The sequence below is a fragment of the Bradysia coprophila genome, unplaced genomic scaffold, assembly GCF_014529535.1.
Source record: "Bradysia coprophila strain Holo2 unplaced genomic scaffold, BU_Bcop_v1 contig_138, whole genome shotgun sequence".
NCBI lineage: Eukaryota > Metazoa > Arthropoda > Insecta > Diptera > Sciaridae > Bradysia > Bradysia coprophila.
In genome coordinates, this window is record NW_023503409.1 from 10,093,866 (window position 1) to 10,116,436 (window position 22,571).

At 38.8% G+C, this 22,571-nt stretch overlaps 3 protein-coding genes and 1 long non-coding RNA gene across 4 annotated transcripts in view; 1 reads left to right on the forward strand and 3 right to left on the reverse strand.

Moving 5' to 3' along the window:
- LOC119074105 overlaps positions 1-22,571 on the reverse strand; it is a 220,534-nt gene that overhangs the window by 8,387 nt on the left and 189,576 nt on the right. The window lies entirely within an intron of this gene.
- LOC119074110 overlaps positions 1-22,571 on the forward strand; it is a 28,381-nt gene that overhangs the window by 5,369 nt on the left and 441 nt on the right. Inside the window, exons 2-3 of the long non-coding RNA XR_005087144.1 lie at positions 7,090-7,097; positions 7,983-7,992. This is a non-coding gene — a long non-coding RNA (uncharacterized LOC119074110). The remainder of the gene's footprint in view (positions 1-7,089; positions 7,098-7,982; positions 7,993-22,571) is intronic.
- Positions 6,972-9,549, reverse strand: LOC119074077 (maternal protein tudor-like). Its single transcript, XM_037180024.1, has 3 exons — positions 9,439-9,549; positions 8,621-9,372; positions 6,972-8,559 (listed from the first exon to the last, which is right to left on the reverse strand). The coding sequence occupies exons 2-3, from the start codon at positions 9,318-9,320 to the stop codon at positions 7,175-7,177; spliced, it is 2,085 nt and encodes a 694-aa protein (XP_037035919.1). The 5' UTR covers positions 9,321-9,372; positions 9,439-9,549; the 3' UTR covers positions 6,972-7,174.
- LOC119074074 (maternal protein tudor-like) lies at positions 14,917-22,520 on the reverse strand. The gene is made up of 11 exons (XM_037180017.1): positions 22,384-22,520; positions 21,934-22,326; positions 21,701-21,874; positions 19,702-21,539; positions 19,594-19,641; positions 18,877-19,490; positions 18,597-18,810; positions 18,308-18,540; positions 16,280-18,232; positions 15,757-16,206; positions 14,917-15,665 (listed from the first exon to the last, which is right to left on the reverse strand). The coding sequence occupies exons 2-11, from the start codon at positions 22,231-22,233 to the stop codon at positions 15,181-15,183; spliced, it is 6,309 nt and encodes a 2,102-aa protein (XP_037035912.1). The 5' UTR covers positions 22,234-22,326; positions 22,384-22,520; the 3' UTR covers positions 14,917-15,180.

Genomic DNA, 22,571 nt, shown 5'->3' on the forward strand with positions numbered 1-22,571 from the left:
CAATGATCATGATTAGATTTTTTTACCTGTCGTCTTGAGAAAGACGCATATGGGTTTAGAGGGTGTCTGAATAATATGTGTGAGGAAAAAATTTGGGCCAACATTTCGATAAACTCTTTATTTGTAACATTAGGACTCACCCACAATATAGTATACTGAGTATACAGCCGTGGTTTCACGAGGGGTAATAGCCTTGGTAATAGCAAAGCGTTTTATGACAGACCAAGCGAAGTTGTTTATGAGCAGCTTACGGGAGGTACTTTTGGAAATTTGTTGTTTTTATTATTTGCATAGGCAAGTGATGCAACCCTCTTGGAAAATCAACAAATTTCCAAGCAAGCACCCGCGTACTGTATTTTATTCCATATGTTTCATTCATATGATTCATATCAATGTATTACGTAGCAGCATCCAATGAATTCTAGTTTATTGCCTGCGAAAGTTGATTATCAATTATCACTAATGAATTCACGTAAAGTTAGCCGAACAGATTCTTCATGTAATGGATCATTTTCATAGGGGGCCAACTGCTATGCAACTTTTGTACGGGGCAGGTAATAAAAATGTATTCAATGCAAAACCGTTATTTTTTTGTAATAATTCGATGTTGCAAATAAGTTCTAAGAAGATGTACGACCACAATTCCGACCATGAATGTGGTGTAGCTTTCAACAGAAAATACATTTGGTAGCATGTAGCAGTTTGACCGGCTCTGAGAAACGTGAGCAGTTTATGAAAACTTCGTCATACTGCTCACTTTTCTCAGAGCTGGTCAAACGACTACAGCCAAATGTATTTTCTGGTGAAAGCTAACACATTCGCGGTCGGAATTGCGGTCGTACAATTTTGAAAAAGGATTCTGATGGAAAGATATCAAAAATGAAATATGAGGCACATTATGCTACAATTTTAGCTAAATACTGGTACATTGGAAGTCAACTTTCCATACAAAGTATTTCCATACCGACAATTTCCCTGACCTGACCTGACCTTCAACAAAACAGTCTGTGAGTGACCGTTGTTCGTTGAATGTTGGAAATTGAAAATTAAAGATGTTTTCCTGTTCTTTCTGATTTAATTTTTAAAGGAGCAAAGTTTGAAACTCAAGAGAAGAAAGAATATTTTAGATATTGGACTGAATTGACAAAGGATACACGGAAGATGAAGGTCAAGGTTCGTTTAATGAATTATGAGTTATTGGTGGTGTTGACGTGTACTTTGCATTTTTCTTTTCTTAATTTTTTCTTTTGCTGTTTCGGTTTCCGTTTTCCAAAGAGTTCATTTAGAATTTCCCCAAACCGTAGAACGCATATGATTTCAGAACTATCGACATTGTCGTCCCTGACGAGTCCCCCAATGTGCTGTTTCCACATAGATTTCACGGGAATTTTATGTAAGTGAACTAGTTAGTTTTGAAATCAGCGGGACGCAACGGTGTCTTTAGGTACTTTAGGAATGACGTGACTTGGACAATCGTGTAATTTTGACGTTAATTTTTGAAGAAATTTCGCAATTTCTTCGTTTTTGACCTTGACTTAAGATTTGTACCTTGTTGTCTCCTCAAGTGTTTTTTGTTTTTTGTCGTGTCCTTTAGTGTGACAATTTTGTGCTGTTTGGAGTTTACAAGAACTCTTCGAAGTGCTCGACTGGTTACAACAGGATGCGAATTCGAGTTTCTCATTTAAGTGTTCTTGCAACCTTCGGGTGGCAAGTAAGACTGTTTTGTTGAAAGTCAACTTATAATTGAAAATAGAAATCTCCCCATTACCTTGAATAATATGACTCAAAGGGTTAATCGCTAGCCTTATTGAATTACACACCCTAAAAGGAGTTTTGAAGAGGAATTACCATATGAAAGAGGATGTGATCAGTGAAAACAGGAGAAATTGTTAAGGAAATTAGAAATTTTTGTAGTTTTTTATGAGCTTCTTCAATAATTTTGTATTTTAAAGTCAGAATAGCTCAGTTTATTCTTTTAATTTGCCAAATATTTCGACTTCAAATCGAAGTCATCATCAGTGGCTGTAACAAAATTCATCAAGAAATATCAGCGCACTGGACACAATACATCTTTTGTTTAAATGTAAAATTACCTCAAAGTCAAAAATCAAATTCTAAAGTAAAATACATCGTCGTCACAGTATCTCCAATTCTAAAATAAATTGACAAATTCCTTTACATTAGAACTAAATAAAAATCAAATTCGGTAAATCGACAATCTTACATAACATCGGTGGTCAAAACGCAGAGTTCCCACGACTTAGAAAGGCTCCTAAAATTAGGAATTTTAGGAAATTTTAAAGGTAATTTTAGGAGAATTTTAGGAAAGTTTGAAGGTAATTGTAGAAGGAATTTCTTAAAATTTGTTAAAGGTTGTATAAGTAATTTCCGGAGGAATTTTTGCAGCCCTTAGATCTTTCTATTTCTCATACACTTCGTAAAATAATAAAAATGTTTCAGAAAATTAACATGTTCAATTAAGGATCGAGACTGGCGTAGTCCACGAAAAATTGCTATCATCCCCGAGGGGTTGTTCACTTAGCTGATTAACATGATTAACCACTTGTTAATCTAGTGATTAGTCAAGTCAAACGTCTTAAATCAGTATCTAATCATAATAAATCAACGAGGAATAGCGATTTATCAAGTGTAATCAACGAAATTTCACTGATTAGACGTGATTCAATTTTTGTGTACTCAAAGTGAGCAACCCCTCGATCATCCCTAGGATGTCACAAACTCGATTTTCTCAATTGAGCCATTTTGCCTCAATTTTAGACCAAACAAACACTCACGACACAAACATTTCTCACATGATTTTCAAAAACTTTTCTGTTCTGAATAGTCTACAATATTCCCAAGAATTTAAGCCCACTTCAGCAAGAGTTATTCCGAATTTTCAAGTTTAAGATCCACTCAATTTTTCATAGTCGGCAAACTTTGACGAATTACCAAAAATTTCTCTTTTCTTGACTTTCTCGACAAACTTTGCCTGGATTTTTTTTTTCTGTAGCGCTGGACTCTAATAATTAGTAGAATAAGACTAATGCAGTAAACAAAGATCTCAAAGAAGGTTTTTGGTAGAAGTCGAAGTAGGTTGGAGACCGAAAAATCAAAAAATTTAGCTTCTATGATTTGTCGCAAGTTGTAAATGAATTTTGAAAATTTACTCCAGTGTCGATCCTTTATCCATCGCACACCCCTAACTGACAAAAAGTTTTTTTTTTATCAAAACGTCTTTTTCCTTATGTAGTTCAATAATTGAAACTTTTATGGTTTACACTTTTTTGACGGTAGTATCGACCAGCAACTTGGCCTTTATCAGATGTTTCTTGTCGACTGGACCCTTCTTTCAAGTTTATAAGATTCACCATATTTTTGGTCGAAGTGCGACGATAGTCGCTTCTTCTAACAAACTGCGAGCATCAAGAATGTATTTGTTTTCGCTTAATCCACGTTCAGGATCGCAGTTTGCATGACTCAAAGAAAGGACTGTTTTCAAATTCATTGTCGCGTAATTAAAAAAATTAACTGTTTTTCAGTTTATTAAAAAAAATTTGGCTCATTTTAGGAATTTTATAAGATTTTAGGAGGATTTGGTCCATTTTAGGAATTTTATGAATTTTAGGAGGAGTGGGAACTCTGAAAACGAAATCTCTTCTCTTATCAAAAAGAGACCGAAAACAGTCAAACGACTATAGTTAAACGACCAAATGACAATCTAAAATCATATAAAGTCCAAGCAATTAGAAAACATCAACACAGCAACAGAAAATTACAAAATCGTCATTCAACAAAACGCATCACACACCGATAATGTTGTTATACGTTGCAGCCAACATTATAGAGTCCGTTTGTTTGTTAAGACAATTCTTCGTTCTCTTTATGGCAATCATCTCCAGCACTTCTCTTTTCTTCTTGTTACTCTCTCGATGAACAATTTTTGCACGATTCCAAAGAGGAGTATGATTACATTCAATAGCATGTTCACATAACGCACTATGTCCTTTGTTCTTAATGCTGATATTATATTTGTGTTGATAAATACGTTCTTTCAAATACTGTTTAGTGGTCCCGGTGTAGTTGAAACCACAAGTACATGGAATACGGTAAATCAATTCGGATTGCAGCAGTTTCGGGGTGCTGTCTTTAAGCTTGCTAAACAAGGACATCTTCAGATTGTTGTTACTTTTGCCAACTAACAATAAGTCATCTTTGCAGACAGATTTTAGCTTTTCGAAAAGGCCTTTAACATAAGGTATAGCAACAATTGGTAATTTCTCTTTTCGATCCAATTTGTCAATAGTATGAGCAGCAAACTTATCTCGTACAGACTTGACTAACTCTTCTATTAGTTTAACCGGATACAAATTTTCTCTTAACGTCGTTTTTAGCAAATCGAAATTCTTGTCGTGATATTCAGGCTCGGATAATTCCAAAATTTTCTTAGCAAGTAATGTAACGGTGTTTCGTTTATAACTCATTGGAAGATGCGATTTGAAGTTTAAATATCGACCGGACCAAGTAGCTTTGTGAAACCAATCAGTCTTGACGCTTCTGTCTTCTCGAATGCACATGACTTCCAAAAACGAAATTTTTCCATTATTTTCTTTCTCTACAGTGAATTGTAGATGTTCATTATACTCGTTAAATTTTGAAACAATTTCTTCGACTTTGTCAACGGGAACCGCAGTGAGAATGTCATCGACATAACGCCAGAAAAAGGGTAATTTGAAACCCAGTTTCTCGATAACATCATCTTCCAAGATTTCGAGTACTAAATCTGCAAATACTGGACTGGCAGGCGAACCCATTGGTGAACCAGTATTTGCAGATTTAGTACTCGAAATCTTGGAAGATGATGTTATCGAGAAACTGGGTTTCAAATTACCCTTTTTCTGGCGTTATGTCGATGACATTCTCACTGCGGTTCCCGTTGACAAAGTCGAAGAAATTGTTTCAAAATTTAACGAGTATAATGAACATCTACAATTCACTGTAGAGAAAGAAAATAATGGAAAAATTTCGTTTTTGGAAGTCATGTGCATTCGAGAAGACAGAAGCGTCAAGACTGATTGGTTTCACAAAGCTACTTGGTCCGGTCGATATTTAAACTTCAAATCGCATCTTCCAATGAGTTATAAACGAAACACCGTTACATTACTTGCTAAGAAAATTTTGGAATTATCCGAGCCTGAATATCACGACAAGAATTTCGATTTGCTAAAAACGACGTTAAGAGAAAATTTGTATCCGGTTAAACTAATAGAAGAGTTAGTCAAGTCTGTACGAGATAAGTTTGCTGCTCATACTATTGACAAATTGGATCGAAAAGAGAAATTACCAATTGTTGCTATACCTTATGTTAAAGGCCTTTTCGAAAAGCTAAAATCTGTCTGCAAAGATGACTTATTGTTAGTTGGCAAAAGTAACAACAATCTGAAGGTGTCCTTGTTTAGCAAGCTTAAAGACAGCACCCCGAAACTGCTGCAATCCGAATTGATTTACCGTATTCCATGTACTTGTGGTTTCAACTACACCGGGACCACTAAACAGTATTTGAAAGAACGTATTTATCAACACAAATATAATATCAGCATTAAGAACAAAGGACATAGTGCGTTATGTGAACATGCTATTGAATGTAATCATACTCCTCTTTGGAATCGTGCAAAAATTGTTCATCGAGAGAGTAACAAGAAGAAAAGAGAAGTGCTGGAGATGATTGCCATAAAGAGAACGAAGAATTGTCTTAACAAACAAACGGACTCTATAATGTTGTCTGCAACGTATAACAACATTATCGGTGTGTGATGCGTTTTGTTGAATGACGATTTTGTAATTTTCTGTTGCTGTGTTGATGTTTTCTAATTGCTTGGACTTTATATGATTTTAGATTGTCATTTGGTCGTTTAACTATAGTCGTTTGACTGTTTTCGGTCTCTTTTTGATAAGAGAAGAGATTTCGTTTTGAACACCGATGTTATGTAAGATTGTCGATTTACCGAATTTGATTTTTATTTAGTTCTAATGTAAAGGAATTTGTCAATTTATTTTAGAATTGGAGATACTGTGACGACGATGTATTTTACTTTAGAATTTGATTTTTGACTTTGAGGTAATTTTACATTTAAACAAAAGATGTATATTGTGTCCAGTGCGCTGATATTTTTTGATGAATTTTGTTACAGCCACTGATGATGACTTCGATTTGAAGTCGAAATATTTGGCAAATTAAAAGAAATTAGAAATTGACACAAACGACTTTTATTACATCAGCTGCATCGTAAATAGACCGTGTGCAGTATAAATAATTTATTTTTAATTGCTGTCGATTATTATTCTGTAGAACAAAAGTATGAACAGAATATCTGAAAAATGTCTGATTGATTTTATATCTCACTTTAAAATCTGTAATTTGATTGAAACTAAAAGGATATCCGAACCATTCTAATTCATTCTAATTGGATTCTCACTAAGATTCTAATAAGTGGGATGGCATCGGGATGGCAACAATATTTTTCAATAATTTCTATAAAAAAATTAAATATTTTTTTTCAATGGTTTTCATGGTAAATCTTCTTTTTATTGAAATATGAAACTTTTTTCTCAAAATCGCACATATTGTTGAATAATAGGAGCAAAACTCTATTTGTTTTAGTCGATAACAGATCTTTTCAATTGGACTTTCGATTTTTATTTCCTCACTGAATAATACAATTAACTCATGCAATGGGTGGTCTGTATTTTCAGCTTTTTGATTTTTCGCCACCCTAAGCTGTTTCGGATCGGAGAACGGTCTGAAAAATAGTTTTTCGAGGTATTTGAAGTACTAGAATTTTTTGTGGACCGGCCTCTCTCACGCTCTCTAAATCTAAACTGTAGTAAATCGAAAGAACAGCCAAAGTTTTCCAAATATTTGTAATTGTAAATAATTCATAAAAAGACAAAAAATGGTTGTAACTCCAGATTTGCCAGAAAAAAAATTAACACTTTTTGCTCTGATATGCATGCATAAAATTCATAGTTGTGCATAAGAAAAAAATACGGCGCAATGCGTTTTTATAACAAATCAGTTATAAAGAGTAGAAAAAATTGTTTTTTAAAAATATTTAAAATATCTTGAAACGAGCACATCCAACGTGCATTTTAAATTTCGAATGTATCCACCATCTTACAATCTGTGGTCCGATGTTGTCCTTTCGCCGGAGCTATGTCGTACACCCAAATGATTCAAAATCATTTGCATTTGCGCGCTGTCGTTCTTGAGTTTAGGTGCGCGTGCAGCTGGTAACCTTAATGGGCTTGGTACCATATATTCTCCATGATTTTTGATGACATGATTCGAAATTTCAAAACTTTCCCACAGTAAAGACATCCATCTGATGTTGTTAATCTGTATATGCGAGATTAGCCAACGTAATTGATGGGCGAGTTGTCCGTTAGCAATTCGTTGTAAGTGACCATTCATCGAGCTTGACCATGATTTATCCACCTGAGTGGTATCTACGTGTCTACGATGCACAACTTGCTGTTCACGGAACTTCGACAGCGGCAAGCTTAATTGCAACAAACGGAATGACAAATCCAAGACTGGGCTTTCTTCTACGTCAACCAAATTGACCAACGTGGTGCCATTAATAGTTCCGAATCTGCTCACTTGAAATTTACGTCGATCACCATTTGATTGCTCCGCCAAAAATTCGAATAAGTCTTTAACCGTCCTGACTGCTTTGAGTGACTCGAAGCCGAGTATGCAGCAGGGTATCGCTTGCTTCGGCATCAGCAGAAATTCGTTGCCAATTTCCTTCAACTTATTGATCTCAATCCTCAGTTCGATGCCATAATCAACGAATCTGGTCAATGCGTCCTTTCTGCCGATGTTCAGGATTTCAGCCCGATACCATTCCGAATCGTTCTTATACGAAGCTGCACAAGCCATACCGATTTGGGGCTTGAGAATTGCTGGTGCAGTCGTACAGTAATTACATAGTCTATCCATCATGGCGTCGTATTCGGCAATGCTTGTGGTTAGCTGCACAGAGAATAGTGTTGGTGATTCCACATAACGGATTACAACGAAATCCCCACCTTTCAGAGATGTTGGACAAGCGAATTTAGGCATTTCATATGTCGTGGATGGTGTTTCGTCTTGATGGGTTGAAGGCAGACTTTTCGCCACCAACTCACTCATTTCGTTGAGAATTTCATCGAGTTTTCTATTCGATTCCTCGATGTCGTCGAACTGTTTGTCAAAACTATTGGGTGCCGGAACACTTAGAGATTTTGTTGTTTCCTCATTTTCCGCAAAAAATACGCCATCGACGAACAGCTGCACGACTGCCGGATTAGATTCCTCAGAAACGAATTTCATTTCGTACACATCGTCCCGCGATAAACTGTCAAATTTCTCAATCAGCCGCGGACTGAATGTTCCATGCTTCGATTCGAGACGACAAAGAATGGCCAAACGTTTGAGGTGTTGAACATTGTCGGGCAGCTTTCGTAGATCGGTTGAAATCGCCTTGTTCCCGTAGTCAATGTAGTGGACGGTTGCACCTGAAATAATTTTTGTTTCGGTTCAGAATCAGACGATGAGTTTTCCAGCATTGAAACAAACCTTTGTCATCCGATGATAAGATAATGCCTCGATAGTAACTGCCATCGAAAAGAGCTGCACACATCTGGCCAATCAGCGTCTTATTGAAGACAGCCCATGTAGGTGCAGGTTTCAACAGAACTTCAATTCGATCCAATTCGCTCTGATTGCTCTCCAATTGTATGTAAAACTGTTCCGGCGATCCATCAACAATGAAAGCCTTAAATGGTTCCTGTTCCTTGATAACTGTCGCTCCAGTTTGGGGTATGTCATCCCGTTGTGTTTTGCATGGTACGATGGAATCGTCACGTTCTTCTTTACTCGAATGGTGAAGTTGAATGTCACCTTCTTGGCTGGAGTTATTGATTTCGGAGCTAGTTCTTGAAACGGTATAAACCGAAGTGGCTGAGTCGTGCGCTATGACATCAACTTGTTTGGCGATTTCCTTCAACATCTTGACATGGCCCGGTAGAATTTCGAAAGACTCCGGGTCTGACGAGAACATGTGGTAATAGTCCTTGTCATTCGCACCAGGCGGGATGTACATCCACATTTTCGTTCGAGCGAACGTCTCGAGCGATTTCAAGTCTTCGTCGGTTAGCGCTTTAACGCTTAATGCGTTGTCAAAACCACGCAATCTCAACAGATTTTTCACATAAGTCGGAATAGTGCATCTCACTTGAGCCTCAACTAGATTCCAGAACGCTTCGCCTGAAGTCATGTTGGAACGATTAACGTATTGCCAAAAAAATCCAAGTTCTTTTCACACAACTCTACACACATTAAAGAGAAAATGATCAATAAATGAAGTTAGTTTGAGCATCTACGAAATAAATTACAATCAACCGCCAAACGTCGATCACCGAAAAATTGGAGGAAATTGTGCAATCGACTGAAATGCTTCACTCACTCGTGGCTGTTTCAATTATGAATAGAACCTAGAACTACCACATGATTGAATTGAATCAGACAGATCAATATGATGAGATGGTATTTGTTTCAGTCGTTTCACGAGCGTCAAAACTTTTTTCTAAATTCAGTGACGAAAGATAAAATTTCGTTGTCTTACAGTGAACGACATCTCAAATTTTTCTGAGAATTTTATTGTGTCATTGCAAATTCACAATGACATTCTATGAAAAAAAATGAGATGTCGTTCACTGTAATTGAGAAAAACATTGATGCACCTCAATGACAAACGACAATCATTATAACTCTCGCTCCAATGTTAATGTATTGAGATTTTGGAAGCTTTCACTAATGAATCAAATTCTAATTTAAAACAAATTTCTCCCCTCCCCAGCGATGGGTCGGCTGTGTCTGGTTTATGGTTATTTACTTGCTAATGCGTCGAAAACCGTACTTTTCGTGTGTCAAGCATGTAAAATCCATTACATAACTCGGTATAAAAAGATGAAAAGTCTCGTTTTCGTGTGCTCATTGACCTCGACTTCGCCTCGGATCAACAAAATTCACACGAAAACTCTTTACTTTTCAACTTTTTATCCCCAGTTATAAAAGTTTTCTCACCTGAACTGTCATCAGAGATAGCCTCAACAAAACGACATCGTCTCACTCGTCGTGGATTGAAAATCATAAAATTAAATTTATTATTTACCCAAAAAGTGATAAGAAATTCGAGGGGGAAACGACAATAAAAAAAATCTTGTCCCACCGTTCGACCATTCGCCCATATTATTCGCCCGAACCCTATCCCACCATTGGCTAGTGTTATTTCCCCCTCGGAGAAATTAATATTCTTGAGCCGATAGTAAATTATTAACGGCTCTCAGACGTGGCTGATCAAATTGTCACTTACCTTAATCGAAAGCCAACGATCCATTTATACCTCATATGATTCAATTTACCTTCGTTTTGTGAATTTCTTTGTGATCTTCGTACATTCCCATGAAGAATCGCCAAGAAAAATCGACAAAGTATGAAGAAACGTCAAGAAAACAGGGCTTATTATTGGAAATTTTTAAAGAATTTTTTAAGAATTTTTAAGAATTTTTGAGAATTTTAGGAATTTGTAAGAATTTTTAGGAATTTTTAGGAATTTTTTAAGAATTTTGTTGATTTTTGCTGTAAAAAGATAAGTTCATGCAAATTTACGTATCTAAGTCAATTTTTATATCTCAATTACGATTATAAAATCGAACAATTCAAAATTCAATTTTATCGCATGAAGTTGTGTCTGATACGATTTCGACTGATGAAGTCACCTCTGATTGTCAAAGCGACAAAAAACCATTAATTAATGTGACCTCGCTTGTCTGACTAAGTTTTCCAATAATTGCAGTCCCAGTTTTCTTACCATTTTTGAATAAGCTTGTGTTTTTAAGAACACAAAATTATATTCAGATGAAAAAGCGATGCAATAATGGTCTATTTGCCACATCATTGATTGTGTATCTCTTTTACTTTCACTGGCCGTTTAGAAAACTCAAAATTAATTTAATTTTCTGAATAAACAAAGAGAGCTCTGAGTTGAAGGTTCAGCAAGCGATGTTTTACACCCGATAAATATGAGTCTACTAAAAAGCACTCGAAAGGTGGCATATTTCTTACCTACCTCGGTGAATTACTGCCCTCGCTTCGCTCTGGTCGCAATATTTACATTCGTTCAAATGTTCCCTTTCATAAGTTTATAAGCATGTGAAAAATTCTTTTAAGAATATAATTTCACGCAAAAATTGTCTTAGATTCCAGATTACTAGTCCAATAAAAATCCAATCTTCGAACTTCACTACCCACTAGTCGGAACCACCAGAAAATATTTAATGTCATGTAAATCCATGCTTAAACTTACTTTCAAAACTCACTTTTCTGAACTACGACCGAATGAAGTTTTATAAGACCCATGTATACCTAAACTACCTAAACCCTTATCTCTATAAACAATATGGACAGCTTTTCGTATCATATAATTAAATTTCGGCTTTCAGTGATTTCATGTGTATTTTATGTAAACTCAATTTCTAGAGCATAATAACTACAGTGAACGACATCTCAAATGTCTCACTGTCAAATTTTTCTGAGAATTTTATTGTGTCATTGCAAATTCACAATGACATTCTCTGAAAAAAATGACAGTGAGACATTTGAGACGTCGTTCACTGTACTCAACCAACCAAAAAAAAATTTCGTGGCAATAAAAAGAAAAGAAGTTGTGTATAGAATTACTCCCATCTCACTACTTCAATATTGCCCATCTACGAACTTAACGTCATGATTTTCATTCTCCATCGATTAAAAACAAAATTTTGAAAATCGGTAAAGAATTACTTGAGTTATCGCGGAAGCAAGTGTACGGACGTTTTCTGTATTTAACGTTTTATGCCAATGTAGAACATTTTCAAAATATCATATTGAACCTAGCGTTACGTACATTAAGGTTATTTTCTGTCATAAAACCCTGACTTTCATATTAAATACAAAATATTTTTGAATTTTTTTAAAGAATTTTTTAAGAATTTTTTAGAATTTTTAAGAATTTTTAAGAATTTTGAGAAATTTTTAAGAATTTTTAAGAATTTTGAGAAATTTTAGAATTTTTTTAAGAATTTTTAGAATTTTGAGAACTGAAATTCCAAATAATAAGCCCTGAGAAAAATCACCGAAGTGTGAAGAAACGCCCAGAAACATAAAGATTCGAAAATCTGTTTTTACGGTGTTTCTTCGCAACTTTGCCGATTTTTCTTGGCGTTTCTTCACACTTTGGCCATTTTTCCTAGCGTTTCTTCACACTCTGTCGATTTTTCGTGGCGATTAAACAAATCAACCAAATATGATGATGATTATGTTCGATCCTAGGGAATTTATCCTTTCACAAAAGGTGGTGAAAAGGTGTTGGGTTCGATCCTAAGAAAATTATACTTTCACGAAAAGTAACGTTAAGTTAAGGCGTTATGTTTGATCCTAGGGAATCTATAATTATACGAAAGGTGACGCAAAGGCGTTATGTACGATCTTATGGAAACTATCCTTTTACGAAAGGTAACGTAAAGGCGTTTTATTCGATCCTAAAGACGTTTTAACTGATTTTTGTAGTGCGTCGAAAGAGATTTAATGCGTACTTCAGTCTTATTTAAGCAATCAAAAATGCATTTTTCACTTTGGCGTCACTTAACACTTTGGCGATTTTTCTTTAAAATTCATCAGTTTTGGTTGATTTGTTAAATCGCGAAGAAAAAACGTCAGTATGTGAAGAAACGCTAAGAAATATCGCCAAAGTGTTGAGAAACTTCAAGCAAAAGTGCTTCGGATGACAGCTGCCAAGTAGAGTACTATTTTGTCTTAAAAAAAATCAGATTTTTTTCCAGTGCCAAAATTTGTTTGATTCACTGTCCAGTTTTAGTACTCTATTTAGAGTACCACTAATGCTTGAAGTGCGTTGAAAGAATTGAACATTTGTCTTCATAGCGCTTCTTCACTCTTTGGAGATTTTTCTTGGCGTCTCTTCACATTCTGACGATTTTTCTTGGTGATTTAACAAATCAACACGCCAAAATGTGAATCCCCAAAAGGATGATTTGACTTTGGCGATACTGTAAGGCTATTCTTCCTATCGTATCGAGCAATCAACGAGCTCAAACTTGTTCTTCACGTTCTATCATCCTTCTGTTATCCCGTCTGACAAATTGTGTTAGCGTATTGCGATAGGTTATACCAAGTTCAGTTAAATGTGTCGCATCGATCATAGAGCTAACGATTCCGAACTAATATAAAGACAAACAGATTGAATGAATTATCGTAACAAGATTGCCGTTTTCCCTCGCAGTCGAATGATTGAAAAATCCAGACATTTTCTACGTAGCAGTAAAGCGGCCAGACGCTAGCGTAGCTTGAAACTGAAAGTGGTTTTATCGGGGATCTTCGAATTTCTTCGATTTACTTCAAATTTTCACCACGATTCAACGTTCACTAATTGCTTCTTATCGAGGACATATTTAGACCCGTACGAAGTACTGGGGTCTTATAGGTTTACGCATACGTTTGTAACACGTCGAATTGGACTCCCTGAGTAAGGGGAAACCTATTGTGGTTGTCTAGAGATGCCAAATCCGCGAAAAAAAAAATGTCCGTCTGTCTGTCCGTCTGTCTGTCTGCACGATAACTTGAGTAAAACGCATCCGATTTTGAAAATTCTTTTTTTTTCCGTTTGGTAATGTCAAAAGACAGGCTAAGTTCGAAGATGAGTGATTTTGGATCGACCCCTCCCGAGCTGTGGCCCAATAAGTGCCAATAAGTTAAACTTGTAAGTGATACGTCAAATAAAAGGTATTTACAATACCGATCGACAAAAAGTTTATGGAAATCGGATGACCGACTCGTGAGTTAGACCCCTTGGTGTGGAACAGGCACAGGGCGGCAAGCAGTTTTTGCTTGTAGGTCGGCCACATTTGAACATATTTCGTCTGTTTTAGCTTTATTAGATAGGTATTGACCGTACCAATCAGGGAATTTTTTTTTTATGAAATTATGTTCTCCGGAGCGTGAGCTAGGTCTCTTGGAGTGAGCTCTTATCTGGCTACTCGGAAGTACAGTGAACGTGGTGTATTTTGACAATATCTCGAGTAAATTTTGACCGAATTTCATGAATTTTTTTTGTTTGAAAGGTATTAACGAATGTAAAGCGTCGGTATTATTTCCGGTCTTCTAACAAAATGGCTGCCGGCGGCCATATTGGATTTTAGTAAAATTGAAGTATATTGGGGAAAATGGTACTAAGAGAGTTTCTGTTAACATGGAAATAATGTGTTAAGTGTGAGGGGTTTCAGGGATTCCATATATGGACATCTATATATACCTATATACAGCTATATTGAGCTATATACAGGCATATAGAGCTATATAAAAGCATATATTTATCTGTGAAATGTTTATTTATAGTGAAATATAGTTAAATATAGCGGTATATAGCTGTTTAAATAGGAATTTATGAAATTTGACTTCGTACGGGGCTGTCTATATTGCCTCCGGCAATTTAATTGTATATGATAACAAGGCAAAGAGTGGATAATGTAAGTGATTTAAAAGGAAGAATAGTTTTTCAGCAGAGAAGAAAATGAAGTAAGAGAAATGAAGAGTTTCACATTAAAGGCTTTTGATACGAATAGGTGTTTCGTACGGGTCGGCGTTAGCTATGTTTTTGTTCTGTGTTGTGTTCTCTCACCTGCTTCTCAATATTTCAGTAAGACCGGTCTTTCCTGCAGCTCGTTTTTCCGCAGCATGAATAACTGATAACTACTACAAATTTGGTGAAAAGGTGATGATGTCAGGGATGTGCAAGCAGCGAATCGAAAGAGCAGCCATAGTTTTTCACATATTTATTATTTGTAATTGCAGATAATTCATAACAAGACAAAAATTGGGTGAGAAGACAACCCTGATTTTTGCCGATAAAATAAAAATATTTTTTTTTTTGCTCTGCGCATTAAAACGTTCTCGTATAGAATATTCATTGGTTGAGTATAAGAAATAATATAACAAATTAATCCGATAGTTAATGAGTGTATGAAAGGAAGATAATTGTTAATCCGAAGGATTGGAAAAATAAAAATTTTATGCTGGGGGTACTAGCCCATACCTGCATTTTTAAGGCTTTTAATGTGCACCTCTTCTATGCGTTTTGCTTGTGTCGCTACATCAGCAGACATCGTGCTACTGTTTGAGGCTCTCGTTCCGTTCAACGAATTATCTGTAATTTCGTTAGCACCACTTCGTTGATCACCAGTATCGTTTACATTATTATCACTGTTGGCCGTAATGTGGCCATTTTTTGGTACATTAATACTATCAATACTATCTTCCGTCAACAACTCGCCGTTCACATAAATTCGAACCATCCGGGGACTCGTTTCAGTTAAGACCTCGAATTCGTATTCTCTGTCCAGATCCAAATTGGCGAATTTTCCGATGAAATCGCTGCTAAATTTGCCCTTCTCGTTTTCCAGCGCACACAACATCGACGCTCGTTCGATTTTCTCCAGATTGTCGGGTAACTTTCGTAGATCGGTCGCGTACGATTCGTTTCCATAGTCGATGAAGTGGACTTTTATTCCTAGAAAATCAATTTTCGAAATTTATGTTACCGCGCTGTTCCGACGAATGACAGGACCCAAACTGTCCAGCTCAATTTAATCCGCACTTACCGTCTTCGCCAACCGTCAAAATCTCAGCTCGGTAAAATGCATCCTCCCACAGTGCAGCACAAAGTTTACCGGCACATTTGTGACCATCCTCCAGCAAGGGAAATTCATTGGCAGACGTCATGGCTGCCTCCATATCATTGTTGAGTTGAATGTAAAATTGATCTGGGGCAATCAGTTCGGAGATGAATGCTTTGACTTTAACGTTCTCCTGAAATTTTACTCCACGCACGAACAGTTGAACGATGGCCGGACTGGATTCCTTGGAAACGAATTTCATTTCGTAGGTGTCGTCTTTGGACAGCTTCTCGAATCGTTCAATCAATTGCGAACTGACGGTTTCCAGACGACAACAAATGGCCAAGTGTCTGAGCTGCTTCAGGTTTTCGGGTAGTTGTCGAAGATCGGTCGAAAACGACTGATTTCCGTAGTCAACATAGTGGACGAGCGCACCTGAAAAGAGATTGCAATTTTTGTCGGTTAAATTACGGAGTTTGAAGCACCGATTTCTACCGAATGACCGTACCTCCTTCGCCCAATGACAAAATCTTTGCTCTGTAGTAGCCTCCCTCGAAAAGAGCAGCACACATCTGGCCAACGACCAATTCTCCGAGTGCAGGCCATGTGCATGCATTTTCCAATGCGGCCAACATTTCGTCCAATTTACTGGAATCGCTCTCCATTTGAATGTAAAATTTACTCGCCGAGCCATCAACAATCTGAGCTTTAACCGTTTCCGATCCGGTCGTCGCGTTCGCATTACTTTGAAGCGTATTTTCCAATTGACTTAACGAATATTTATCACAAAGAGGGGAAATGTCCTCCAAGATGCTTCGATTGTCGACCAACAGATCGACACTTGATTTCTTTCCGGGACTGACAACATCTGCCACAAAGACGGCTCCATTGTCGGTTAATTCATTGAATCGGCGTTCGGCACTTTCCGACCAATACTGTATGTCCTTAGGCTTCACCATTGAACAGTATCTTGCCAGCGACGGAGCGTTCGCAATGCCAGATGGAATAGTTCGCAGTTCGTTCGTCAACGAAGAGTTGCCGTAATCGACGAAAAACACTTCGGTTGTGTCTGCATTGCGTGACAGTATTTTGGCTCGATACCACAGACCATCTTCGGAATATTTAGCTGCACAAACGACACCTTCCTTGATATCTTTGACGACATCCAATTTCGACACGTCAAGCAAATAATCGGATACTTTCTCCAAAGCGTCCCTGTCGTTCTCCATTTGGATGTAAAAGTCTGATATCGAGTTGATATGACTGACGTAACAAATTGTGCCGCTTCTAATCGACTCCAATTTGATGGCGTGGCCACCGTCAATCAGCTGTTGCATAATGTCCCGACCTTCATGGTACAGCTTGACGAAATTGTTGGACTTTCCCTTGCAAACATATTCGAACTCCAGCTCGTTTTGCACCAAATTTCTCAGCAATTCACACGCCTCTTCACTCCACTCCATTCGATCTTTGGCCTCTAGCGGCAATGCACACGGAATGGCATACGGCGGTATTCGATCGAATGCGTCGTTCATTGATTTGATTAAGCTGTTGTCGGTGATGGTGTCCGTATTGCCATAGTCGATGAATAAAATCGACGTAATGCCTGAACCGGAGTCAATGATGGTGGCACGGTACCATTGATCGTCAACGGAATATCGGACAATGCAACGTGTGTCGGTGGAAAAGTCTTCAAGAGGAGGAAGCGACGGAGCGACGATTTGAATGTCTTCTTGTAATTGTTCTAAGGCCGCAGTTGTCGATGAAATTTGTAGATAGAATCGATCGGGTCGGTCAATGTGGCTGATGTAGACGTTCGTTCTGGATGTTTTTTCACCGTTGACTTGTTGCGGAGTTTGTTCGATTGCCGGTTTAGTAATGGGCTGTTGAATACTGATCGGTTGAGTGCTTGCTGCTGGTGCAGATTTCAGTGGTGCAGATATCGGTGGTGCAGATTTCGGTGGTACCGGGTCACTGCGCACATTATTTGTCATTACAGACGTCGTCTTTACATCCTGATTTCCTCGCTCCTTTTGAGCATCCAATCGAGCAACCTTCTGCAGCGTTTCAATGTGAGCGATTTGCTTCTTCAGGTCGTCGATACTCATCGATTTGCAACAATTTTTCTGCTTAATTGTCGTGGTAATGCTGTCGTCGTCTATGAACATGTCGACGATCCAATTTCGATCGCAGAATTCCAGAACTTTTAGGTCTAACGAGTTGTCAGCAGTCAATTTCACAATTTCCTCGACTGAAGTTTTCCGATCGCTGTACACTTTTTGCAGCGGCAAGTAGACCTTAACGGCCAAGGCAGGAGTGTTGGAAAATTTCGAATCCAATCGCTTGACGAGGCTCTTCGGAATCGACTCACAGTTGCCATAATCCAAATATCGAACGTTGACCTCGGACTGCGTACCCGAAATGATTTCCGCGCGGTACCAGTTTTCATCTGATGACTTCACTGCAAGTCAAAATGAAAAATTTAGCAAAAATCATCCAAATTCTCTGAAATGGAAATGGAAATGGGAAAACCTACCAGCACACAACGTTCCCGGTGCTATGTCTTGCAGAAGATCACCGCCTTTGTCGTACATATCGAATAATTGATCCAGCAACGATTCAGCCAAATCGTGTGCCATGAGACTGTGAACGTAGGCAACGTTATAGTCCTCCCAATGCACGACATATGCTTTGAAGTTGTTCGATAAAAATGGCAGATTGCATGGAGGAGATGGAGACGTTTCGCCGATCAGAGGAGTTACGGAGAATCTGCAAAATGAATTTTTAATTTGGAACTTCGGACGTCTTCACAATGTAGAGCCTACGTTTTTCCAACCAAGAACGACTCAATGCGAATGGGAATTATCTGTCCTTTCGGTAGCTTTTTGTCGATGGACGTCACGTTCGAACTGGTCTTGTGGTGCGAAACTTCAAACGTTGTTTCACAGCCGCATATGACGATTTGGAAGGAACTGAGATCTTTGAAGGATACAATTTTTGCCATCACAGTCTGGCCGACTAGTCGTTCCAAGTCAATATCTGAAATGGAAAGAAAAATCCGGTAAATTTCGCTACTCGAAAATCGAAACAAAATCGACCACCAACCTTCAGATAATTCTGACAGATATTTATCCCGCAGCATCACTTCTCTGACGTTCACTCCGTCCACATTGATGTCAACATAGAATGTGTCCGCTTTCTTCTTGATAAATTTGCAGGTCAATTTCTTATCATCCAAAAGCTTTTCGACGATGTCTTCCATGTCGAATCGGCTGGCCCGAAGTGCAACGCCATGAAGACTGCATTTGATTGCCCGGCATTCCAGCTTAGCAAAAATTTTATCCATTTCGTATAAGTCGGTCGAGTTAACTATGGTCAGTGCGCCCACATCGATCAGCTGAGCCTTGTATTTGCCGGTCTCGTTATCGTAGTCAACGATTCTGGCCCGATGCAGCTCATTGTTTTTGTTGTATTTGGCGATGACCAACGAACCGATTACAGCCTTTCTGGTCATGGGCGGTTTGTTCTTGTAGAAGAAATGGATGTTTTTCATTTGGCTGGTGTAGGCCAGATCGGCATCCGATTTAATGGTTGTGACAAAAAATTCGAGCGGCGAGAAGAACCACGACAGTTTCACTTGGTGCGTATCGTTGACTGCTATTGCTTCGATCGGTATTTCACTGCTCGGATCGATTGGACCTTCCGATAATCCGTCGCGTCTGAAAAAATGGTTGGACCCAATGAATTGTTGAACCAACGTTAATCAATGACTCGAAAATTGACATAGGCAAGCGTCTGAAAGGAACACTTAACGAAACTCACCTGACATTTACATTTGAGCTGACGTATGGTTTCGATGGTTTGGCATTTCTGCAAGCCAAAATTCAGAATTTAGAGTCGAGCTTCGTTCTGACTGAAAGTCACACTTACCGTTGGTCATTGGTCGGATTTGGATGGGTGTTCTTGTAGAATTTGGATTCTTTAACGTCAATTTTGATTGTGTCTGGTAGTCTTGACGAGTTTAACATTGAGTTGGAGCCGACACTGTCATCTCGACTATCGTTTTGTGGATTGTGGAGTTTTGCATTCGATCGGCGATCCGTTGCATCCCAATTACTTATGCGTGTCGACGTCGATGCACCGTCCTGGAATCCGGAATCCGATGTAGATTTTTCGTTCAACGATGCATGGTGTGGATCGGCTACATCAACAGCCGGTGGTACATTAGCCGTTCGCGGAATTGATGCCTTATTCTGTAGTCGCATTTCGTACTGTCGGAACGAACTTTGCGGTAAGCTCAGCTGCAGCATACGCAGGGAGAAGTCGAGATACGGTAGCTGCGATTCGTCCATCAGATTAACCAGTACGGCATCGCCCACTTTTCCGTGAATTTTGACTCGGAAGTTACGTCGTTCACCTAGCGAATCTTCAGCTAGAAGATCCATTTGATCTTGCGACGAATTGCTGACGGTCTGCATCGACTCGAAACCGAGCAGACAACATCGTACCGCTTGCTTCGGTGTCATCAGAAAGTCGTAGTGAATTTCCTTCAGGGCAGCGATTTCCGTTTGGAGTTCGATTCCGTAATCGACGAATCGAATCGTCGCTTCATTTCCACTGACGCTGACAATCTCCGTACGATACCACTCGCTATCGTTTTTGTAACGGGCTGCACAAGCGATGCCTTTTTCGAATTTAGTCAGCGACCGAGCAGTCAAACAGTAATGACACAGTTTGTCGATCATTGCATTGTGTTGAACGATGTTTTTGGTTTGTTGTACGCAGAACAACTTTGGCGATTCCACATAACGGATGACAACGAAATCACCATCGCTCAGAGTAGCGGGCTCGATGAATTTCGGAGTTTCATCGACCATGTCCTTCACACAATTCAGCAAACTTTGACCGTTTATACTGAGCTCGCAATATTGAACGAATGTCTTGCCATCAGGAGGCACCACCACCATGTCAAGTGTTTTGTCAGCCACCATATCCTTGAATGCGTTCTTAACTTGGTCCGATAGCGGAGGAAGGTTATTCAAACCGGCAAGTGAAACTCTGATTGCAAAAGTCTTCAAGCGCAAATATGGCTCCGGGATGTCGTAAATGTTGTTGTGCAGCACCTTCTCCGAATTGCCGTAATCCACGTACAACAACTGACAACTGTCCAGATGTATCGACTTAATGACGGCCCGATAAATTTGATTGTCAACGGAAAAGCGTGCCAGACAAGCCATTCCCAGCGCTGGCTTTCTAGACAACTGCTGCAACGGGCACGTTGCAATTGAAGCCATCATTTGTTCCATGTTCCGTTCGGACGATTTTAGCTGCACGGAAAATATGTACGGACCGTCGTCGACATGGGACACGTACACATGATGTCTGCCATTAACGAGTAACGTGTCCGATACGAACGTGGGCATGTAGTGCGCCGGCTGTTCGTTCAGAATAACTGGTGGTGGCGGTTTGGCCTTTTCGACATGATTCAAATTGTAGTCCGTGGACGGTGGTATGATGGTCGGATGAAAAGACGGCATATTTTGAGGCACTTTGCTCTGTCGCACACCCAAATGATTGCTGATCATTTGCATCTGTACATTGTTGTTCGTGGTTTTGGGTGGTCGCGCTGCTGTTAAACTCGGTGCTTTCGGGATCAGAAATTTTTTCTGATTTTCGGCTGTGATCGCTTGGCAAATTTTCGACTTGACGAGATGGTCAGCATAGTCACCGCCATTCCACGGTATAGAAATTCGTTTTACGTGCTCGAACTATGGAAAAAAATTGAAATGAAAATGAAAATTGGGCTGGACAAATGAGACATCATTCGGAAGGCCTATGCTCGAACAGTACACGAAAACCGTCAACTTCGCACCTTCCGAATAGCAATGCCACGACCATAACAAGAGTCTCTAAAAGTTCATCATCTCACCTCATCATCAATGGTAAATGGCATGCTGTTGTGCAGAATCTCATGTTGAATTCTCGACAGCGAGTTGTCGTTGTAAATTATGCAACGGTTGAGTATGAATTCGCTTGCCAGTGCCGGTTCGTTGATCAGATAATCGCATGCTCTTTGATTTTGAGCCAGGCTGAGCACTCGTAGCTGTAAATGAAAATTGAATGAATTCGGCTCGAAAATCAGGCATCGTTCAGCGGACGTACGTTAGCCAATTCTATGTTCACCGTGAAACCGAAATCAACCAGCAACACATTAGCGGTTGTTCCCGCATCAAATCCGACGAACTTCCCGCGATGATAGGCTTTGCTGAAGTAGACGAGAACCACGCAACCAGCGTTCAACATTTTCATTAAAGGCGGAGGAAATGTTTGAAAGATGCCGATCATAGAACCCACTGCAGCATTAACATTTTTCGCATTGTCGAGATTCGTCTGGCCGTGTATCTTGATGAAATGCTGCGATGATACCTCCACGTGGGTAACGGTAATTATTGGATAATTCATTGTTTCCTTCTATTGTTAAGGTAAACAATTGAAAGTTCCGTTCATCGATGTGAATAGTTTTTGTTCGGTTGTCTTCTTTCTGCAATATTAATGCTGCGGACACGGGGAATTCAGTGTCAGGACAAACGATAATTCGTGCTGAGAACTCACCGTATTCGGATAATGGGACAAAATTCGAGACTTAGAATTCCATAAAATTAAAGTTTGAAGCACAAGTATCGTACGTGAGCTGAATAGTCTGAATGATGTCCAATAAGCTCAATACACTGCACTTTTATTGAATAACAATGCGGTAACACCAATATTTTGTTCCGTATGGTTTTTGTATGTTGTTTTTC

Coding starts and splice junctions, on each gene's coding strand:
- LOC119074074 (XM_037180017.1), bottom strand. CDS start 22,233: ATGAATTATCCAATAATTACCGTTACCCACGTGGAGGTATCATCGCAG. Junction 18,233..18,307: donor ACCGGGAACGTTGTGTGCTG/GTAGGTTTTCCC, acceptor TTTGACTTGCAG/TGAAGTCATCAGATGAAAAC. Junction 15,666..15,756: donor TTTGACGGTTGGCGAAGACG/GTAAGTGCGGAT, acceptor TTGATTTTCTAG/GAATAAAAGTCCACTTCATC.
- LOC119074077 (XM_037180024.1), bottom strand. CDS start 9,320: ATGACTTCAGGCGAAGCGTTCTGGAATCTAGTTGAGGCTCAAGTGAGA. Junction 8,560..8,620: donor CTTATCATCGGATGACAAAG/GTTTGTTTCAAT, acceptor AAATTATTTCAG/GTGCAACCGTCCACTACATT.